The 23,500-nt window shown below is 32.0% G+C and overlaps 1 protein-coding gene across 9 annotated transcripts in view; it reads left to right on the top strand.

Moving 5' to 3' along the window:
* Positions 1-23,500, top strand: part of LOC140052333 (PDZ and LIM domain protein 5-like) — a 39,119-nt gene that overhangs the window by 13,444 nt on the left and 2,175 nt on the right. Inside the window, exons 5-20 of one of the 9 annotated variants that reach the window (XM_072097844.1) lie at positions 569-801; positions 2,158-2,258; positions 2,926-3,027; positions 3,883-4,024; positions 4,575-4,660; positions 5,019-5,127; positions 7,588-7,764; positions 12,653-12,769; positions 14,508-14,597; positions 16,796-17,002; positions 19,535-19,582; positions 20,955-21,067; positions 21,535-21,718; positions 22,000-22,180; positions 22,628-22,748; positions 23,276-23,391. In XM_072097844.1, the coding sequence (XP_071953945.1) occupies positions 569-801; positions 2,158-2,258; positions 2,926-3,027; positions 3,883-4,024; positions 4,575-4,660; positions 5,019-5,127; positions 7,588-7,764; positions 12,653-12,769; positions 14,508-14,597; positions 16,796-17,002; positions 19,535-19,582; positions 20,955-21,067; positions 21,535-21,718; positions 22,000-22,180; positions 22,628-22,748; positions 23,276-23,391 (2,127 nt within the window). The remainder of the gene's footprint in view (positions 1-568; positions 802-2,157; positions 2,259-2,925; positions 3,028-3,882; positions 4,025-4,574; positions 4,661-5,018; positions 5,128-7,587; positions 7,765-12,652; positions 12,770-14,507; positions 14,598-16,795; positions 17,003-19,534; positions 19,583-20,954; positions 21,068-21,534; positions 21,719-21,999; positions 22,181-22,627; positions 22,749-23,275; positions 23,392-23,500) is intronic. The other 8 variants (XM_072097845.1, XM_072097846.1, XM_072097849.1 and 5 more) reach the window with 8 other exon arrangements.

Genomic DNA, 23,500 nt, shown 5'->3' on the forward strand with positions numbered 1-23,500 from the left:
TCTTTTAATAATAAAGAATTTTCTTCAAAATTGATTATGCCACCTGTCAGTTATACTATTGTACACATTTTATAGAGTAAAATATTTTCAATTTTTCAATGATAGATTAATCGTAACAGGTTAAAATGATGTATAGTTGTGTGTTTTGTCATCTTAAGCCTAGTTAAATCCTTAAGTACACTACATGCAGACACACAGCCATTGATTGTCTAAAGATTGATTATTGAAGATAATAATATGACAATCGCTGACTTGTTTGTGATACTTTTTTGCTGACTTTTCTTCCGTGCAGCAAATAAAATGAAAAAGTTGTAGTGATACTATAGTAATTTCATGGAAACTAAACTTAAAATTATTGTTAGTTTCCTTTCTACTAGAAAAAGCAAGCCTAGCCAGAATTTTTATAGGAACGTTCTTTCTTCTAACGGCAAAAAATAGTCATTACCAACACTAGACCTATCACCTAGTTGGAAAAAGTAATTTGTATGAACCCTCAAACTCCCGAACCCCTTGGCTCAGGCTTGGAAAGATTATTTCAATATAATCTATTTTTAATCATTTTCTGTAGTCACCGCAAAACATAGGTAGTAAACATAACTCAACAGCAAGACCATTCGGAGGAGGAGGGGGAGGTGGTGGAGGTGGTGTTGACAGTGGCATAGGTGGAGGGATTTCACCAGGTAAAGCAACAGTTGTCCACAAACAATTTAACTCTCCAGCAGGCCTGTATTCTGCCTCCAACATTGCTGAGACTTTCAAAGGTCAGACTGAAGGTCTTATTGCAGGGCATTTGCTTGAAGGGTAAGATTTAAATTGTTTTTAAATTAAAGTACCGTATCCTCGGGTATAATCCCACTTCAGGTTTAATCTCACCTCCTATTTTATGATTTCACAAACAGGCATATCCCCTAGTATAGTCCCAGTATTGACTTTTGGTCTGGATATAGGCCTCTCTCTATCGAGTTCAGATGAGATTTTATTAACAATCATTTTTTTACTGAACCAGGGTTTCTCCAGGTATAGTCCCATCCCCAAAGTCAGCTCAATTTAGTGTTCTAGGTGGGTGGGATTTACAGGATATAAAAAAAGCAGAAATGGTGTTTCACCATGAATATAATATTGATTGATTGACTATCAGAATGTATGTACAGTTTATAGGAATACTAGATATATAGGGATTATTTCACAATGCTCTCGTATGGAGTTACGAGTGATTTTACGAAATAGAATGGTAGGCTAACGATGACTGCTTGATGATGTTCACTGACGTGTTATCATGATGTTTTGTTACCCGACAACAAAACATTTTACGTTATTAATAAATGTTAGTTGTTAATCAATTTTTATGACTAAATAAGAACAATGTATGCGCAATGCAATGTTGTGGGTTGAAATTGTTGAACAGTATGTTTGTGATTGCCTAATATCTAGAGAACCTTAACCCCACCTATGCTCAGCTGATGTGAGTGTAAACACGTATACCTCAAACCATTACCAGAATAGAATACAAAGTATGCATTGATCTCATTGTTAACATGAATATTCTTTACATTAAACAAATAGCAATTGATGCTTACATATTGTTTGATCAGTTTAGCTAACTGCACATTTTTAGTGATTAATGGGTTTAACAATTGATTGCAACTAGCCACTTCACAAACCTTATTTCATGTTGGCGGATATGATTTGAAAAACAAAAATGTATTACAGTCAACTCTTCACCAAACCATCGGGCTGACCTCTAAGTTTAACTTGAGTCAGATTCAGTTTCTGCTTCTCGGATGTGGATAGACCATTTACTACTTACTATAATTGTTGTTTTCGCCTTTTTACCGAATATAAATTTTATCTTTTATGAGACTAAATAGATCTGATTTTGTAATAAACAGCTTTTGTTATTACTACATAATATAGATTTTGTTATAATATAATTGTACAAATAAAGAATGTTTATGAGTGTAATGGTATAAATAATAGCATGGTGGTGAAATATATAAGATTTTTTTTCATACACAAAAAACTATTGAACGACCATTCAACAGTGCATACTATTGCATGCCATGTGACCCACAATCATCCAATCAAATGGCAGGAATTTATTTAGGTGTTATATTATACTGTTTATACAAAACTAAATGCCAATTTTGTAATACCCAGGCAAGAAGATGAACCACAAACTGTGAGCAATCCTGGTGCACAATCAAGATCATTCAAGATGTTACAGCAACATGTTGGAGAAGAGGATGAACCTGATGCAGGTATAGCATTTAGTGCCTAGCTTTACCTTGATAACTCAATTGCCTTCTGAGGTGAAAACATAAACTCAAAAAAACTTTGAACACCCTCTAAGAAAACCCAAAACCACCACCCTGATGTGGGTGACTTTGCCAATACCACCTTAATTGTCTTTTTGTGGTGCCATCCAAATATGGTAGTGATGAGACATTATTTTGTTCATATATGAGCACATCACATAAAGTTTGATAGTGTAGACAGAGCTTTACACCACTTTATCAAAAACATCCTTTCCTTATATTACTGTACAATGACAAAATCATGTTCATCACCATTGCTGAATTTAATTAATGATTTAATATCAATATTCTTTTTCATCTAGATCTTCAATCATCCTCATAAGCATTGCCTGGGTATTGGCATTGTTAATGTAAAGCTCTGTCTATACTATCAAAGTAGTTTGACAAAAAAATGTGATGGGCCCATATGGACATGATGATGTCATATCACCACATCACATTTGTCAAACTAGTTTGATAGTGTAGACAAGACTTTATATCATTCATTGTCAAAACCAACACCAACAACATAGTCAACATACAATAGTGTACTATCATTCCAATCTACTCACTGTATCACTAATCCCATATAGATTAGTATGTATTTATCTAAATATCACTGCGTCTGCAGGTTATAGACCACATACTATGAACTCCAGTTCAGCGATTGGGAAAAACAAGGACGAAAGGCTATCATATCCTTGCTACTTCAAGAGTGTCCAGGCCCCAGTTGGTAAAACATTACTAACCTTTTTTTTTATTTTCGCCAAATCTGCCTTTTCAAGCTTCTTCGATCAAATTGTTAAGTTTTTATTGGTCTATTCGTATTGGTAATTGGTTTTCGTTTTAATAAATTGTTTTTCTGTTATTTTACATAAATTGTCACTATTCTGCTGTTTTCTTTTTTGCATGTGATGTCCATCCAAGTTCCATTAATACATTCAACTAGCTTCTTCAAAATTTATTTTTTTATAATTTGTACATTTTGCTATTCATTTACTTCTTATACTGCTCAAAGAATGCAAATTATTTGTTTGGTTACCATGGTTGCCTGCTCTGTATGGAACCAATAGTATCTGGAGTGCCATTCATTTTTTTAATTTACTATATTATTATTTTTTAAATACTAATTGAATTGCTTTATTATAAACCAATTCCCAAATTGAATGCCTAGCCAGCCTCTATGGAAGAAATAGTACCTTAAAGTCTTTCATTTTTAAAAACTAATAACTAGGAGAGCACTATTATTTCATATTGCTGATTCAATACCAATGTAATTGGTCCATTTTCAACAGTATAATAGGCACACCATACCTTGAGTTTGTCAGGCCTTCGCTGGTGTACACCTGCGCTTTTGCTTTATTTAATTGTTTACTTTTTTTAAATTTTTTTAAGCATCCATTTTTCCAAGAGTTGATTCATTTAACGCTTTGTTAATTTGTTTTGCTTTGGAAATGTAATGTATGATATTATGTGGTTGTTATACAGTAGGCGCTGGGAACCTTGTCTCCATTTTAAACATCACTATGCCATGGTCATTTCTCTACTACAGTAACTTTTTATAAATAATGTATGCATTCACTTTCAGGGCATCAAGAAGGTATGTCAAATGGGGCCAAGCCAACTGGAATGAAGAGTGTACAAGCTCCCAAAACAAGTCCAAATGCTGGATCAAAACCAGCATCAACAGGACAACTACCAATCTGTGTTCGCTGCCAAATAGGAATAGTGTAAGTATTCTGGAGTAACAGAAAATAATGTGGGAATAACGGATAATAATTGTGGAGTAGTTTTGCGTCAGGGTGTTGAGTAATTGGTCAGATGTTTGCCCTACTTGTAAGCACTGATCAAATGTTATCTTGGTTGCCCTTTTATCTTATCTTCTTAAATAAATGTAATTTAAGTAAAATAAATTCTTGCAATCCGAAAAATATAGTAGTTTTATCTGCTTTGTAAATCATGTTATATGTTACCCAGTTATTTTATATTCAGAAATGTATTATGTATATGTATGGTATTGGTAATGGTTTTAAATATGATGACATGGGGATATGGCATGTATTATGTATATGTATGGTATTGGTAGTGGTTTTAAATATGATGACATGGGGATATTATATGGCACACTTCCCTTAAACTAAATTTGAAGTTTGTGCCTAAAGTGTAAAAACCAAAATTATGATGGTTATCAGCTATTGATAGCCTGAAAAATAAAAATGTGTAGAAAGTTCAGGGTGGCCCTATACAAATCAAACCATCATTTTATTTTATTGGCTTTAGTGGACCATTTGTGAACCTTAAAGGAAAATCATTGCATCCTGATTGTTTTGTTTGTGAGGCTTGCAACTGCAGTTTGAGAAACAAAGGTATGTAGGCAACCATAATACACTCACTAGATGTGTATCCACTAATTCTTAATTAAATCCTCTAAAGCTACACGGAATATCGCCTTCCATAATCAACTGTGACAATTATATATATTCTTTCCTTTTGTATACCAATAGCTCAACATCCTATCCTAGGAGTTTAAAGCATCTTCCTAAATACATTATAAAATCCTATTTTAGTGTGATTTTCCGTTTTGTATTGTTTGTTGTATATATGGAATTTTTATTTGAAAATAAAGTGATCAATCAATCAATACTCCTTTTAATGATTATTTCTTGCTTTTTCTAGATTTAAAATAAATGCTAATAATGATACAATAATATTTCTATTTGATAGGATATTTTACAGTTGCTGGAAAAATGTATTGTGAAAAAGATGCCAGAGCTAAGCAAATAGAGCAGCAACAGCAGCCACCCCAGCAATCACCAGCGCCTGCTGCACCAAGGTAATTGCTCACATACACATTTGTTTATATAATATTAGCAGAGATACTGGCTGGTTTCAAATGTAGTCTAAAGCTCTGTCTACACTATCAAACTTTATGTGACAAAAAGTGTGATGTGCCTATATATATAATGTCATATCACTACCATATTTGGGAACATAACACTTTTTTTGTCAGACTGTTTGATAGTGTAGACAGAGCTTAAAACGTTCCCCGTACAATGTATGTGTATGGATACGTGCAGTAGCAACAACATGAGAAAACATTCTCTCCCATTTAATGTATGTGTATGGATACGTGCAGTAGCAACAACATGAGCAAACATTCTCTCCTATTTAATGTATGTGTATGGATACGTGCAGTAGCAACAACATGAGCAAACATTCTCTCCCATTTAATGTAAGTGTATGGATACGTGCAGTAGCAACAACATGAGCAAACATTCTCTCCCATTTAATGTAAGTGTATGGATACGTGCAGTAGCAACAACATGAGCAAACATTCTCTCCCATTTAATGTAAGTGTATGGATACGTGCAGTAGCAACAACATGAGCAAACATTCTCTCCCATTTAATGTAAGTGTATGGATACGTGCAGTAGCAAACATTCTCTCCCATTTATAGATCCTGATTTTTAACAACTTTGTATGGTTATTTTTGTATTCTAAGTTATTAAATCTTTTCCTTTTTGTCTTGTATTTTGAGATTATTATATTTCCTATGGGAAATCACAGATACACCTAATAAATGATAGAATTCAAAGAAATAATATTGAATAATATCAAATATAACATCAAACATCATATTTATACTTGGATAGTAAATCTGTATTTTATTTATTTATATGTACTGGATGTCTAAGGATGGATAAGATAAGATTTTAATTGTTTTTGCTTATCCTTGCCTCCTTAGATTTCTGCCTGTCTTGTTTTTGTTACTATGTTTAAATGTATTTCGATTTCGAAGGCTAAATAAAGAATGAATGAATGAATAGAAAACTTAAAAACTTTATTAGTTTCCAGTTTAGAAAAGTTGTCTGTATTTAATTTGAAAACACAACGGTGTGAAACTTCATAGTTGAATTGTTTTTACTTGAAACTTAATAAGAATGTAATACTGGTTACACTGTATGTAGTATATTGTTAGCTGTGCAGGTTGAGCAGGTATGTGTGATTTGACAAGACAGCTTTGAGATGCGTTGGAATTCAAAACAACAGATGAAAGGTCATAGGTCATAGTATTATCAAATGTCATAGTTCATTTTCTGTATAGTAATTCACTTTGGAATATGACATATTATAATTCCTATTTAATTGTATACATTACATATTTTACTATATAGGTAATTAGTAACAAATATCAAATTTGAGGTTTAGTTCTGAGATGCAATTAATGAATAAAACAACTTGTTTCAAAAGTACAAAATATTTACCCCAAACAATTAATTGAAATAACAATAAAAGAGTATGTAAGAACCCCAACATAAAATTAATACACACACCAGGGAGTGTAATGAAATACAATACTTAATTTTCGTATAACGCTTATAAATGATGTTTAAGTAAGCTTGTTGGAGAAGTGATGAATGACATTTTGACATAATTATATTTATTCCATCATGTTATACAAACAAATGGATCTCATCCTCTTATACATACAAATGGTTACATTTAGTTTGTGGATACCAAAGGACTAAAGCTCTGTCTATACTGTCAAAAAAATGTGACTGTATATAGACATGGTGATGTCATTTCACTACCATATTTGGGTATATCACCACCATATTTGGGCACATGACACTTTTTGTCAAACTAGTTTGATAGTGTAGAAAGAGCTAGATTATTACTTTTGAGGGTGTGCTTGTATATACTGAAGGTGAGCTTGTGACAGTATTATATTAAGGAAATGGTTTATTAAAAATAACTATCGTGAAAGGAAAGGTTAAATTGAAATTGAGGTCTTCACAAACAGTTAGATGTCATAGAGTGCACAGGCAGTGACAGGCATCAAATGCCATCTTCACACTACAGCACAAGTATTACGTTACACACATTTCTGAAATATAAAATTTAGTTTGACTAGTCATAAGTATATGCAATACAACTATTATAAAAAAAAACATAGTCAAATAGCATTTTAGTATACAGAAATAGTGTTAATATTTATATATTAAAATTACATTTTTACCAAAATTATAACTTTGCTATTTTTTCAAATCCTAATATCTCTCTTTTTTTGAAATTTACTTTTTGTGCCCAATATGTTTTCAGGTGTACCGTGCATTGCAATGGCAGCATTTTAAAAGCAACAGCCAACTGCAAAGCGTTTTTTTTTCTCAAGACATGTTTTAGGTGCTCATACAAGGTTTTTTAATGTGAAATAATTCAATATTTTTATCTAAACAGGTCATCAGTACTTTAGTAGTTTAATTTTTTGAGTAATGCATTGTTTTCTTTTTAGTGTTACTAACGGACAAAGTTCAATGAAGATAAATTTAAGCTCGGCAGCAAAACCAGCAGCCCAACCCTACTCACCACAACAGGCCTACCAACAAAAGCCAGCAGCCCAAACCTACTCACCTCAACCAGCAGTCCAACCCTACTCACCTCAACAGGCCTACCAACAGAAGCCTCCGAGGTAAGTTAAAAAGGATTGATAACTGCCCTGCCTACTGGGAAAGATACCCGTCCCAGGGTAGGTCTCAAATGTAGTTTAAAACATTTACAGTGTAATTCCCTTCATTGTATGGATGTGTGTTATTGCATGGAGTAAAGAATAAGAGGAGACACAACTTGAATAGTTCAGTCAGTTCATCGTGTTTACCGCTTGCTTAAGGCTATGCTTGTAATGAGTATTTAAGGAGGTGCTAAACACTGCCGTTATGTAACCCAATTAGCAAAGAGTACAATGTTTACTGCCCGCGGTCAATTTTGGTGTTAGTACACATGCGTATTAGGACGTCACAATACTCTTGCTAGGCGATGTGCGTTAAAGCGTGAAAGGTGTACTATATACTGTTTGTAGACCTACTGAACTTGTATTCCGACCTTGTTTATTAATTTTTATTAAAAAGCAGCGCTATATATATACATATATTCTACTGGATATCGCTTATTAATAAATTAATAATACGAGTTTTATACGGCACCAATAAAGGAATTATATTTATATGGTTTACTGTGTACTAAATGTTGGTAATTTCTCCAGACAACTTATCATGAATCATTATGAATTAATGGGTTTAATAAGGACCAGTGGTGGTGCCAGCGGGGGGGCTACGGGGGCTGTATCCCCTCGTCGTCTCCCCCCCTTCCCCTCTTCCCCTCTTCCCCTCTTCCCCGTCTGGGAAACGCGAGTACTTTTCGTCGAGGAATATAATATGCAGTAAAAATCATTCGCGTTCACTTCGTATAACTTCAGCGCCTAGAAAAACTGCGACGTTCCATTTTTTTTAGTATTGTACGTTGGTGGAGCGGAGAGCTATTGCACTTTGCATGCATTATTGCCAGCGATCTAATAAACAATGAATAGGTACGCACTTGTCTGGCGGTTCCCCTTTGTACGAATTGTTTAACATTGGACCTGCTCCATTGCGGTTTACGTGTGATATCATGTTCCATCCAGGGACCAGAATGTGTACTGTACTAGTTACTTTCCAGGCGAAGTTTACAGCCGCGTCAGTCGTGATCGACGTACGCAATACAGCAAAAGGGTACGAATAATGTTGGCGATCTATTGTTCGTATGTCCGATTTTTTAATTTTACGATTAACCGCTATGTACCGAACTGTACATAATCCTTTTAAACAATGGCTTATAATTACAAAAGAGCATAGACTATATTTGTAATTGAATTAAAACAACCAACACATATCATTTGTAGTTGTTGTTACGGGTTGATACTAAACGAATATTCTCGTAGTACCGTACCATTTTATACCATATTATATAATAACGACCAACCGAAAACTAAAACTAATTGATTAATTTCTTCTTTAATAAAATATTACTACTATTTGTTTTCTAACGTTATTACAATTATTAATATATTAATATAGACCTACATAAAAAAAAACCTATTATTATTATTGATATTGTTTATTGTTACTATAGGCGCGCCTATGCCTGAACCTATTAGGCCTACCGGTTACGGTATGCACTAAATATGTCCATCATTATGGGATTAAATATTATCCTTATTTAGGCTATTTATTAAATAATAATATATTACGAACTACTAGGCCTATGTGTAGCCACAAATCGTTAAACGATATATAATTTAAGTCCTACAATTTCACTGAACTCTAAGTATGTGATCGTAAAAATCATATATTTTATGATATTAATATCATAAATAATTTAATTATACAATATCAGACTAAAATAGAAGAATTTTAGTTTTGCTAAACAGTCATAATATAGACTGAAACATAAATTAAATGTCATATACAGTAATAAAAATAAGAAATTGTGTCGTTGGAATTCTAATATACGTATATTTTTTAATATTCATGAGAACAAATTATATAATTTTTTTCATGCGCGCATTTGCGCGCACTAAAATGTGATTTTAAAATAAGTTGGAGTCTTTAATATGCTACAAAATGCACTAGGGTTCGTAAATTAAAAAGTTGCTTAAACGGTAAAATTTCGATTTACCAAATGATACGTCTATGGCTTGATAAAAAATATGATTAATTTGTTAGCTGGTATAAAAACTGCGATATCTCCGTGAAAATTTACTCGATTTTTAAACGGTTTTTTCGAGAAAAAAGCTCAAAGAACAATGAACAACTGCACAAAGGTCATGCTTCACTATGATGTATTAGAAACTACTGCGCAGCCTCTGTTTACTTTTTTTGTCACCGATGTCATGCCTGGCTTCTTCCTTAATTAGGGTGTTACGTAATCAGAGCCAACTCTGCAGCGAGCTGCACGGGTAAACAGGATGTTCTTCAAAGGATCGTTATGGGAAGTTTATTACCCTATGCTTAAGCACTACCGCACAGCGTGATACTAATTGGATTAACTGGATAGCTAGGCCGTGTTGTGCCTCCTCTTATTCTTTACTCCATGGTTATTGCAACAATTTGGTGTTTGCAAATAGATAAAAGAAAAAAGTAACAATATTTGGAGACAACATACTTTTTATAAATTCCTTTTTTTATGAAATTATGGAATTAAAGTACATCTCTGTCCTCGCTTTCATTTTCCCATGCTCAATTTTGCCAGTGTTTAAAGGCATACTCCATTGAGTTTTTAGTTATCCTTTAAATAAATATAATCTCTTTTTATAATATCCCAATGTGTGTGTTTGATTATTGGATATTTATGTTTTTGTATTGTGTTCTATGTGTCAACATTATACTTATAATTTTCATTTAATTTTCACTAACTTTACTAATAGTTTAATAACAAATGATAAACACCTTATATTCACAAAACAACTGATATTCTACACTATAAATAATGTTTAAATAACATTATTTACAAATTCCTCTATCAATTTTCACCAATTTACTTTTACACCAATCACATTTCAAACAATGTTTTCATCTATCCATGCTATTGTTGGCTTTCATGTAAAACCACAAGATCCAGTGTAAGTGTGTATTAAAAGCATTTAACGGTAAATTATAGGCCAACTTCTTCACTGTTCAAGCAACGTTATTCAGAATTTGTACTTTTATTTTAATAGTATATTATATTTATTCGAGTTGAGTGGCCAAGCGGTTGACATATATAGCGATAAAATTGGCACATGTCCGAGGCTCTGCTCGACCATAGTTGGTAGTCTTATCCTAAAAAACCTAATGCTGGAGGTTCAGTGTAAATTGGCTAATGTGCATTTTTTAAGAACGCAGTTCATCTTTCAGAATAGTAAAGCGTTGCATCAGTTATCTGGTCCATCTAAGCAGAAAAATGAGTGACCTTTGGTGGCAGCTATACGATATAAAGAAACCCCTGTATACAGAGTTGTTCTCCACAATGCAATTCAGCACAGTAGGCTGTGAATCACAAGTTATTTTCCTACATTAAATGTAAATTATTACATGTTCTGCACATAGTGTAGAAAAGTCTCAATTCATTTTTCTAAAAGATAATTTATTTTTACATAAAATTACTAAAAATGAAAGAGATGGGCTTTCATTATGCTCTATATTTATCATTATCATCATCAATTAAAATGGTTTGAATAATATTTGTATGAATGCTTTAACTACCATAATATCACTGTTATTCCCAAAGTGTGTTGTAGTCTATAATATAAGGTATTGCTTTTTAGTGTTTATGAAATGTTTCACTTGGCAACATTCAAATGTCACTTGAGCATTGGCTGTACTCAATAAATCAAATTCAATTCACATACTAATGCATGTTTGATATGATGTATGAGAGTGAACCCCGCCAAACCATACTAGTTTGCTTAAACTTGCATAATAATGTCTAACAGATGTCATGTATGTGCCAAATGTCATCTTATATTTGATAAAAGGAGAAATTTAACATTTAAAACATTAAAACTTACCTCCCATGGATTGTATTTTGAATTTAATCTTAATATTTTTTTTGTGTATACAAAAATGTTTCTTGTAGTATTTGAACCTGCAATCTCTCATTTATAGTGTTTTTCTGGTCCTTCAGTAAATTTGAATTAACTTGAGGTATAAATACATATTACCGGTACTTTAAACATGTCTTTCCCTGGAGACCTCATCAGGAATGATGTCACCAGATAGTTTGTGTGACCTCATCAGGAATGATGTCACCAGATAGTTTGTGTGACCTCATCAGGAATGATGTCACCAGATAGTTTGTGTGACCTCATCAGGAATGATGTCACCAGATAGTTTGTGTGACGTCATCAGGAATGATGTCACCAGATAGTTTGTGTGACCTCATCAGGAATGATGTCACCAGATAGTTCGTGTGACGTCATCAGGAATGATGTCACCAGATAGTTTGTGTGACCTCATCAGGAATGATGTCACCAGATAGTTTGTGTGACCTCATCAGGAATGATGTCACCAGATAGTTTGTGTGACCTCATCAGGAATGATGTCACCAGATAGTTTATGTGACCTCATCAGGAATGATGTCACCAGATAGTTTGTGTGACCTCATCAGGAATGATGTCACCAGATAGTTTGTGTGACGTCATTGGGGGGGGGGGGGGGTTGTTCTCAGATGATAAAACGCAACTGCATCTGTTTTGATGTTGTAGAATCAGAATTCTAAATATAACTGTTTTACTGTTTACTTTTACATATTGTAATTAATTGATTGTAGCTTAACATGGTCTGAAATAAGTTCCTGAAATACTGTATAGAATAGTGTTTGTCTTGTTTAATTGATACTGATGTATAGATAGTTCTTTTGTGTCATCCCTTGTGCATGTCTAGTTGATGATAACCAAATAGTATTATGTGCTTAATCACATTGTCTGGTATTATCGTTTTGTGGAAATGCGTTCATTATAACAACTCACCATAAATCGCTAATTAAAATGGACATTTCCGTTGAAGCTTCAAGAGTCCTCCACCAGTTGTAAAACCGAAGCCAAAGGTCAGTTCTTCTGATGCGCCAGATCCGAACTTTGTCATAGCCCAGGCTCTGAACCAAAATCCAGACGCGATGAAGTCGTAGGTTTTCACTTTTATTATTCTATTTGTTGCATGAGAAGCTGTTATAATTCCAGTATGATTATTTGGGAAACATATTTTGTTTATTCTCAATTATTACAAAGTTGATACAAAGCGAAAATCATTATTATTTTGTGATTTTTGTTATGATATTTTCTTTGTTATTTATGTATCAGTGCCACATTTATTTTGATGTTTGTCTTTTGCGAAGTTAGTGAGTGTTGACAGTGATGAATGTGTTTGTTACCTTTTTAATATGCCTGTGTGTGTTGATATGTGTTATATATTATAACACAATGTAAGGGATCATAATTGTGTGTTGCTTGATGAGAGATACTGTATATCATCTACTGTAGTAGTACTGTAGATGGCATATGGCAAACATTAAGAGTGGGTAGAAATAAATAAATATAGTTATATATTAAATAATTTGAATAGCTATGCAAACCTAGGTTTATTGGAGGTTATAAAAAGATTTCTTGGTGTGCTATATTAAAATAAGGCTGTGTGGAGAGAGAGCCTTAGAATTTATAATAAGTAAGAGTAATGAAATCTGTGTTGGTTGACTCTGCCCAAACAACATGAGATTAATATTACCAGCCAGTGCCAACCTCAATTGCAAAAAGAACAAAATGTTTAAATATAAGAGAATTAATAATTTAAAAAAAAAACATTTTACCCAAATTAACAGATTCTCTAAATAAACTAAAGCGCTGTAATTGTAACCTCTAGTTGTAGATAGCATGTTTTTGATTTTAGCCTCTGCAACTTGATGCATGGAGATTTATTCAGAAGAATAAATTAGAAAAGAAAACATTTAGATATGTAATACATACAACTGTATCTTTTTAAAGATATAAATTATATAGCTATAAAATAAATAAACTCATTCCCACCCAATTGAAAGCTAGTAGACCAAAATATTGGAATTATTCTAACAATATATTTAACCATATTATTATTATAGTGATTTATACAGCGCTTTTCCTAGAGACGAAAGCGCTGTATAAAAATAGGAGTCACATTTAAAATAAAATTAATTAAATCAGATGTATGGTAATATCGATCATCAGTTGTATAACGTAAACACAGACATTTTTACCCACACTCAAACTTGCCTATTATTGATAAATATGGTCATAAACAAGGTATAGATAGAAAATGAAAGTATACTTGCTTATTGGTCAATTAATGTCAAGTGGATAGAGAAAGCATTGGTCAATTAATGTCAAGTGGATAGAGAAAGCAGAACAAATTAATATTAGAAACCATAATAGATTGAAATGGAAGATCATGTGAACTACAGATAATTATTTTAAAATAATGTACTTGATTCTAAAATAAAATGAATGCATGAGCACACAGTTGCTATGGTTTCCCAAGCATTATTAGGATACACTACTCGTGCAAATTAGTTATTTTAGTTTTAACCTTTATTTGTCACTGTTCAAATTAAAAACGTTTTTTAAATAAAACGCATAAAATTAAACTTTTTCATATTTGGCTCGTGTCCGTTTGAGTATACTTTTAAAGAAGGTTTGGATATTTTAATCTTTGTAAAATTTTCTTTAAATATTGTTAAAATAATGTTGTAAATACAATATTTCTTATATGTGTTTGTTTTAGTCTATAGGTCGCTACTGAAACAATTTGTACTTCTGAAAATTATCTTTTGGATATTATGAAATTTATGAAACTCATTATGTTTTTGAATATTTTGATGATTGATTTATTTCAGTGTTTGTGGAATTCAACCAGTGTTCACTGTTCAAAACAAAGTTTCCCATCAAATTCCTTGGGAAAAGGAATCAGGTCCAACATCTCCGCGGTAATGATAAATAAAAAAAAACATAGTAGTCCCATTCTCATTTGCATGTTTAAATTTAAGAACCTTTGCTTGTTGTAGTTTTATCATTCATCGTATGTGTGCAAGTGATTTTAGGTATTTTAATCTGTAGATGCCAACCTAGTCTTGATGTTCAGATTATATTCCACATGATTGCTATGTGTGCACTAACACCACATCGGCATGGAAACATGTGATGTTCCACACAGGGTAGTAGTCTTATTGTTCCAGACTAGCATGGAAACATGTTCATTTCCACACAGGGTAATAGTCTTATTGTTCCAGACTTACTAATATCACATCAGCATGACAACATGTTTATTTCCACACAGGGTAGTAGTCTTATTGTTCCAGACTCGCTAATACCACATCAGCATGGAAAGTACATGTTCATTTCCACACAGGGTAGTAGACTTTAATATCTCAATAATAATCACTAATAATAATGTTTTTGAGAACCATTTTCATCAGTTTTGCTCTTTGTGTTTAAAGTGCAATATTCAGTTAATTTAATCTTCATCTATACTATCAAACTAGTTTGACAAACAAAGTTTGATGCAATATGGTAGTGATATGCTCATATATGGTAGTGATATGACATCATGTCCATATATGGGCACACCACATTTTTTTGTCACATAATGTTTGATAGTGTAGACAAGGCTTTAGATTACCAGTTCCTTCAATCTTTTGATTAGTGTATTCATCATTTCCTTTATAGAGATTTAAAAAACATTAATATATTAAAATGAACATTTAGTGGAATGTTAAATATCATAAATGTAACAAACCCCTGGGGAAGGGGTGGTTGTGAGGAGATAAAGAGGTTGAAGAATTTAAAACTCTATCAAATGTATGTGACAAAAAAAATGTGATGTGCCATGGACATGATGATGTCATATCACTACCATGTTTGACCACATCACACTTTTTTGTCAAACTAGTTTGATAATATACAGTAGACTTAGGCCTAAGTCTACTATTTGAATTTGAATCTACCATTTGTGATTCAAACCAACAGTGTAAAACACTAAATCACATATCATATATGAAATTATGAAATCCTGCATAAGGTGTGTGAGTGAGCTGACTCACTCAAATTGGACTTTGTTTTTACTGTGGGTAGACATTTAGTAGGCCTATATTTTAAGACATACATTGCAGATAACATAACAGAAAAAAACATAGTTGAGATTATGTAGATACTGGTTTATAAGTGTCAGTATATTTGTGATTTTGGTTATTGAGAGAATTTCTATCAAATAACATATATCTCATTAACAAATCATTGGTTGATTGATGTTAAATTAACTTGGTTTTATTCGTTTATCGAAAAAAAAAAAATGTTTAGAGTGTATGTTGTGGAGAAATAATAAATTGTGTAAAACCAACTTGAACCTTAATACATAATAAACTCTTTTTCAAAACCTTCAAAATGTTTATGTAATATTCTGTAATTGTAAAAATAATCTATTTTATTGTTACAGTGCAGGTGTGTGAGTGTATGTGTTATTGGTTTTCTACCTTGTTAGGAGTGTTTATAATTTCTCGTTCGTCATTCCATTTTTCATAAAAATATTTGTGACATTATTCCCATTATTAACCAACATCTTCATCATTCATATTCATTTTGTTATAAACAAGAAAAACTAATTCAAGTTTTATTTTTGATATTTGTTTTTATGGTTAATTTCTATGTTCTATAATATCCTTTTATTTTATTTTTTATTTGGTTTATCGTGATTATAAAAGAAATATTGGCGTGTATAAAAAACATTCTCACAAATGACAGAGTACGCCATGTTTTTTTGCATACTTATTAAATATATAAAAACATATATACAAACAAGATACACAACGCCGAAGACATCCTTTTAGGAATACTTCTATTTAAGTTTTTCTAATGAAAACATATAAATACTCTAATTTATTTGTGAAAATGTTATAAAATATGTGATTTCTTTCAATTTTGTTTTAATTTGACTTTCTCACACCAGTTGTTTAGTTTTTGTTGGAATTGTTAAAATTCACATTTTAATCAACATGTGTTTTCAGTTAATTACAAATTTACTTGTTTTGATATAATTATTAATATTATTATTATTAATTATTAATCAGATTTTGATAATGTGGTGTTTATTCTAAATTTGCATGGTAAACTTCTTGCATGTTTATTGCAGTTTTGACGACGAGGATCTCCCACCACCTCCGTCGCCTACTGAATTACAACCATACGATGTTTCATCGCAGTCAAATGATTTTCCAGCTCCGCCCCCTCCTCCACCTCCTCCCCCAGGTCCAGAGTTCACCATAAACGTTGCCAAGCCTATGGGGTTACAGATGAAGCGAAGTCCACCACCGGATGTTCCCGTCTATAAAGCTCCGGGGTAAAATATTAAAAAAATATTATTTTAAAATTACTTTAAACACAAAATTATTGATTGTAACACTTAATTCTTAATAATCAATGTATTCGTGCAAAACCAAGTTTCATAACTTTATAAAAAACTTGAAAATTTGAAAAATTGATTATCAAATCATGATAATTATGATTAGAAAAAATGTTTGTATTAAATATTCCAAACTTAACCTTTTTAAGGGGTTTTGTATGTATACATTGAACTTTAGCATTTACTAACTTTAAAGCACAGCACCGCTTCAATCTTCCTTTTCCCATTTCTTCTTCATTATTCTTTCCCAATCTTTATCCCATTTCTTCCATTTTCTGTTTCCCTGACATAGTATACTCCAACTTTAATTTTAATTTATATTTTAAACTAAAAGTGTGGATTTTATTAATAAAATATTTGTTTGTTAATATTTTGGAGTGTACTCATTTATGAGAAACTGAAAACAATAACAAATACAGGAACTTTTCGATCCATAATTTATTCTTTTCCCTTTTATTTCTCCGCTCATTTACGCAAACCCTCAGGATGCTTTTGACGTTAGCATTGTTTTGTGTCAAATTTGAGTTGAAGATTATTGTTACAGTTAGTTAGCTCCCATAGAAAAATCATAAGTTCATATTAATTTAAAAAAATTATCTGCAAATATGTGATATGCAACTCCCGAAAACCTACATACCTGACCCAGGGTTGGTGAGTACATAACCTAAAAGTTGGATCGAAAAGTACCAATTACTTGATTTAATGCATATTATTTTAAAAACACACTTACTGCACAAATTTCCTTTGTTTGCTATTCTCTGTCTTGTTTATTATAATCCTAAATATATCATCCATGTTTATCATGCATCTCCATTTACTTTACATTCCTTAATTATCATTTAAAAGTGAATTATCATTTCATAAAATGATGCAGAAGTCTTCTTGTCTTGTATGCATTGTGTGACCGTTGCTTGGAATGAATATGTATATGTTAAAATACTGTACTAGTGTCAAAATCATCAAAATATAGAATTCTAATTTGATCCGTTGGCAGTTTTTCAAATATTCTTGATCTATATTCCCACCAGACGCACATTTTGCCTTGGTCATGCTAATACACACAGCAGGAGGTGACAATACTTCAGTGTGTGAACACAGACACAATTCAAATTCAAAGCAAATCTCATAATTTCTGTGCGAATCCATGTCTTAACTAAGTCTTCACATTGTATACCAAATTCAAATGATTTGTATAAGTATCATTGTTTTAGAGAGGTCAGACCATTGAAATGATTTGTATAAGTATCATTGTTTTAGAGAGGTCAGACCATTCAAATGATTTGTATAAGTATCATTGTTTTAGAGAGGTCAGACCATTCAAATGATTTGTATAAGTATCATTGTTTTAGAGAGGTCAGACCATTCAAATGATTTGTATAAGTATCATTGTTTTAGAGAGGTCAGACCATTCAAATGATTTGTATAAGTATCATTGTTTTAGAGAGGTCAGACCATTCAAATGATTTGTATAAGTATCATTGTTTTAGAGAGGTCAGACCATTCAAATGATTTGTATAAGTATCATTGTTTTAGAGAGGTCAGACCATTCAAATGATTTGTATAAGTATCATTGTTTTAGAGAGGTCAGACCATTCAAATGATTTGTATAAGTATCATTGTTTTAGAGAGGTCAGACCAGAAAGGTCAAAGTAGCAAGTATTTTTTGCATTAGTACAGTATTTAACAAATTCAGAAATATAATTTTCATGAAGTTATGTCAAACATACATATTAATTGCAGAAGAAAGTATATGAATGATAAATATTACAGGCTAATGCATTACAATTGTCCTGAAATAAATAAATATAATAACTAGTAATATTTATAGAATAAAAAAAAATACACAAAACTGAGAAACTGAACATCATAGAAGCTTTGTTAACTGAGACACTAATTTTAGACAGCTTTTCTACCATATCCAGAAACTTGTAGTGAAATTCTAGATATACAAAACCATCAATATAATATGCATGTTTTACAGTTTTTAAATGTATATATTAAATACAATTTTAAAATGAATGTTATATTCATACAATATGAAGGCTTCAAACGGTAGGTATGTGTCATCAACTAAAGCAAGAGGAAAGATAGTAAATAATTGTCAAAGCACTAAACAAAAAAGTGTTATATGTTTATGTGTTATATTGTTTGTGATTTAAATACAAATTAATAGTAAAACAAATAATCAATTATATGATAGGCAATACATCTTATATTGGCCCTTTAGTATCAATTAAGGAAGTTACTCTGTCACACAGAATCACATCATATCCTATTATCAATGCATCATGACCAGTATAAAAGAATCAACAATACTTCCTACAAAACTAGTCTACAATAAGTACTATCCCTTATTATATTAATATATTGTTTTTCACTTTTTTCATTGCTTTTTCATCTTTGTGATTGGGTCACTTTTGCACTCACTCTTTTGTTCTCTTTGCTCTCTTGCCCTTGATTTCTATCCAGTGAGGACCAACCAGAAAGAATTAAAGTGATGTTTCTGCCGGATAATGGGTAACTACCAAATGCTTTTGCTTACTGTCTAACCATGAATGAATAAATTAAAACTGTTATTCTTTGATGGTTTGTTGCTTGTGTTTAAATGTTTGTGAATGTACTTGCTTTTGTTATGGGATTTTCTAGTATGTAATACCTTTATATTCTCACTATATCTTTAATATTGGATATCTATGAAACTTCCAAATTATTTCTCCATTGGAAATTTACTGCGATTGCCTTTTGAAGTGAGGAGCATTTTTAGACCAAAAAAGACTTAAACCAAAACACTATATTCTAGCTAGTAATGTCATGTAGGATATAGAGCAGCCTATCCCCTTGCGCAAGTGAGTAAGGGGGTGCAAGACTTAATACCAACGTGCCATGAGTATTCATTGCAAGTAGGAACTAAAATAATTTTTCTGAAACATTCCAGAAGCATGTGTTGTCAACCTGACTTGTTACTCCCTGTGTTTTGCTTGAAAAGAGTCAGTAGAATTGTGATTGGGAATATATGCTGTCTTGATCACTTTCATAGATCACAATCTTTCTTCGTACTGTACTTTTGTACAGTGAAAAGTGTTGGGGGGGGGGGGGGGGCATAATGTTTATACCCAATTCCATTACAACTAGTCACAACATGAAACCTAAAGGACAGGTTTTTTTTTAATAACTCTTTGGTTACATTGTTAAAGAATTGGCTAATATTGAATAATATTAAATTATTCACTTTTAGCTAAATTTCAGATTAGTATATCAAATTTGGAATTCCCGGGATAATGCTTGTACAAACTTTTCTAGTTTAGGTTTCATTTTATTTTATAATAAGGTAGGTATGAGACTAAACAAGAACAACTTAAAATGAATTGAAATAATAAAACACAAAACATAAGTTTTTGTTGATGCTGAGAGCAGAAGCTTTCCAGAACTCCCAATATTATTTTAGTTTTATTTATCCATTGTTATTCCAACAATGGAAAAGTTGTTTACACTTTTTATTTAATGTGTTCTTATTTATTAATGCTTTGCACACAATATTGTTACTTAGTGATCTGTGCATTTTTTCTTTATAAATATTTTTTTTTAAATGAATTGATATCAATTTCAGTATTGAAATTATTTGTTGCATGTTAAGCATGTTTATGTGAAATGTATTGAGCTATAATTATTTGGATTACATGCTGTACATTTTATTTAACTGTTATTATATTTAAGTGTAAGTATTCAAGAATATTGTTGCAATGAAGTATAAAACATTACAGTTTAGATTTTAATCACTGCCAATTGTGACATTTTTATTGTTTATTTACTATTATGATACTAAAATTGTTTTCATAATATTTATGCAAATCTTCCAGTAATAATTTTAAAGTGAAATGTTTGTTTTCAGAAAGAAAAGCACACCTAGCCAAGTTGCCCAGCAAGCACGCACAGTGAAGAATACTCAATCTCCTCAGGCATACGGCTCCTCACCACAAGCCTACACACCACCAAGACAACCAAGTAAGTACACTGATCGTCCCCATAATTTCAAGTACAAATGGGGTAGTAATTATGTTTCAGCATAATGTATTTATATCTTTTTTGTCATTCTAGGTTTTTATTGATTGCACTCTATTTTGTATAGATAAAATAACAGAAAAGAATGTTAAAAGTAAATAATTATAATTGAATTTTCAGAAAACAATGTTCAGAAACTATACAGAAAATAATGGTAGTAGTAGGAAAAAAATGGTGTAGTAGACAAAACCAAATTTATATATTAAAAAAATATTTGGCATATAGTAAAAATCTAAAGCATAGCCTTATGTAAGATTAAAATATAAATAATATTAAAGAAGATGAAAAAAACTATAAAATAACGAAAACATTTAATTATTGTTTATCAAACAATTGAATGAATAAAAAAGAGAGATGCTAGAAAAAGCACAATAGTTCATTAAATATATTTTCACTCCATATTTTTTCAGCTCCAAAGGCCACTGGGCCAGTGCTTCCAACGGTACCAGTGTTTAACCCTTCTCAATCGAGAATGCCATCAGCACCTACAGCTCCATTTTCAACAGTCCCTAGACCGTCAAACCCAGGAGTTCCTAAAGTCACCCCAACTGGCACACGCACACCAACATGTGAGGGATGTGGACAAATTATCAGGTATTCTTATAATTTGGAGAAGATACAACACTTTGAGTGAATTCATAGGTTTTAAATTAACTGATAAATAGCTTGATAACCATAAGAACAGTCTTTATATTATACTGAAATTCATACAAAAATTAATTTCTGTCTTTATCATGAGTAACCTTTGATGCCTGTTTGGATCTCTAGGTATTTTTTTATTTCATACGCATCCAACAGCAAGCACCTTAACCACCAAGCTACAACTCCACTACATTTATACCAACATTTGTATATTTTTCTTTTCTGTGTGACAGAGGGCCATTTGTGTCTGCTGTGGGTAAGAATTGGCATCCAGATCATTTTGTTTGTGTTCATTGTCACGAACCCCTCCAGAAAATTGGTTTTGTCGAAGAGAAAGGCAAAATGTATTGTGAGAAGGACTATAGTACCCTGTATGCTCCTAAGTGTAGCAAGTGTCTTCAGAGTGTTGTTGGGGTAAGTCTTTAAACATTCCTTTTTATCTAGGCCTAGCTCACTGACTTTCACTACTAGTATTATCACAAGGCGTAGCAATTCCAATGGATTTCTGTAAATGCACTCTTCTTTTGTATGCTGCAACCAATGCATCTGTTTCTGGCAGATGATTGTCAAATCATACCAAATTATCACCATCAAATAAAAAACTCTGTAATGGAATGATATGCCCATACCAATCTTGTAAATTCCATAGCCTGAAACAACTTGTTTCCATCAAAATACAAATATATTCTACACTATCAAACTTGACAAAAAAATCTGATGTGCTCAAATATGGTGGTGATATGCCCAAATGTGGTAGTGATATGACATCATCATGTCCATATATAGGCACATGACATTTTTTTGTCACGTAAAGTTTGATAGTTTAAAGTTTAATATTACTATTTAATAATGATTTTTCAGAAATGTGTGAATGCCCTCGGAGGCCAATTCCATCCAGCCTGCTTCGTCTGCTTTCACTGCAATAAGCCAATAGAAGAGAGTGGATTCCATACAAATGAAGGAAAAGTTTACTGTACTGCAGGTAAACTTTGTTTAGGATGCCTTAATTCAGCCACTTACGCTCTGTCTACATTGTCAAACAAAAAAATGTGATGTGCTCAGATATATCACTACCATATTTGGACACATCACTCTTTTTTTGTAAAATAGTTTGATAGACAGGGCTTAAGATTACAAGCTGATCCCACTGTATATGTATACAATCTTGCTGAATCTATCAGTATAAACTAATTTTCTGCTTATGAAGGGTATTTGAAATGGAGAGATGGACTGAACTCTAGTTTGTGTGTTTATATAAACTGTATTTATTCACGAGACTGATCTACAGTACAACTTGTTCAATCAACATTGATTGTTTTTACACAAGTTTGTGATATTACAAATAATCCATATAAATATGAAAAAAAAAGAAATAAAAAAATTAAAATTGAAAAGAAAAGTTTCTCTATATATCGACAGCTGCAATTTAGGCAGCTCAAAACATTGTTATATTATTGATTTAGCATTTCTCTACACAGCAATAAAGATTAATGTTTTTCTCCTATTTAGACCACACTGCCTTATTCTCTGTGATGTGTGCTTCCTGTGAGTTTGCTATTGAACCTGGTGATGAATGGCTTGAAGCCCTTAGTGCTAGCTGGCATTCAAATTGCTTCAACTGCAATGTAGGTTATCAATATTTAATTTTTTTTAATGCTCTGTGCATCAAACTTTACTTAACAACACGAAGACACGACAATGCCATATCACTACCATATTTGGACATATCACTAC

The sequence above is a fragment of the Antedon mediterranea genome, chromosome 6 (genome assembly GCF_964355755.1).
Source record: "Antedon mediterranea chromosome 6, ecAntMedi1.1, whole genome shotgun sequence".
NCBI classification, from domain to species: Eukaryota; Metazoa; Echinodermata; class Crinoidea; order Comatulida; family Antedonidae; genus Antedon; species Antedon mediterranea.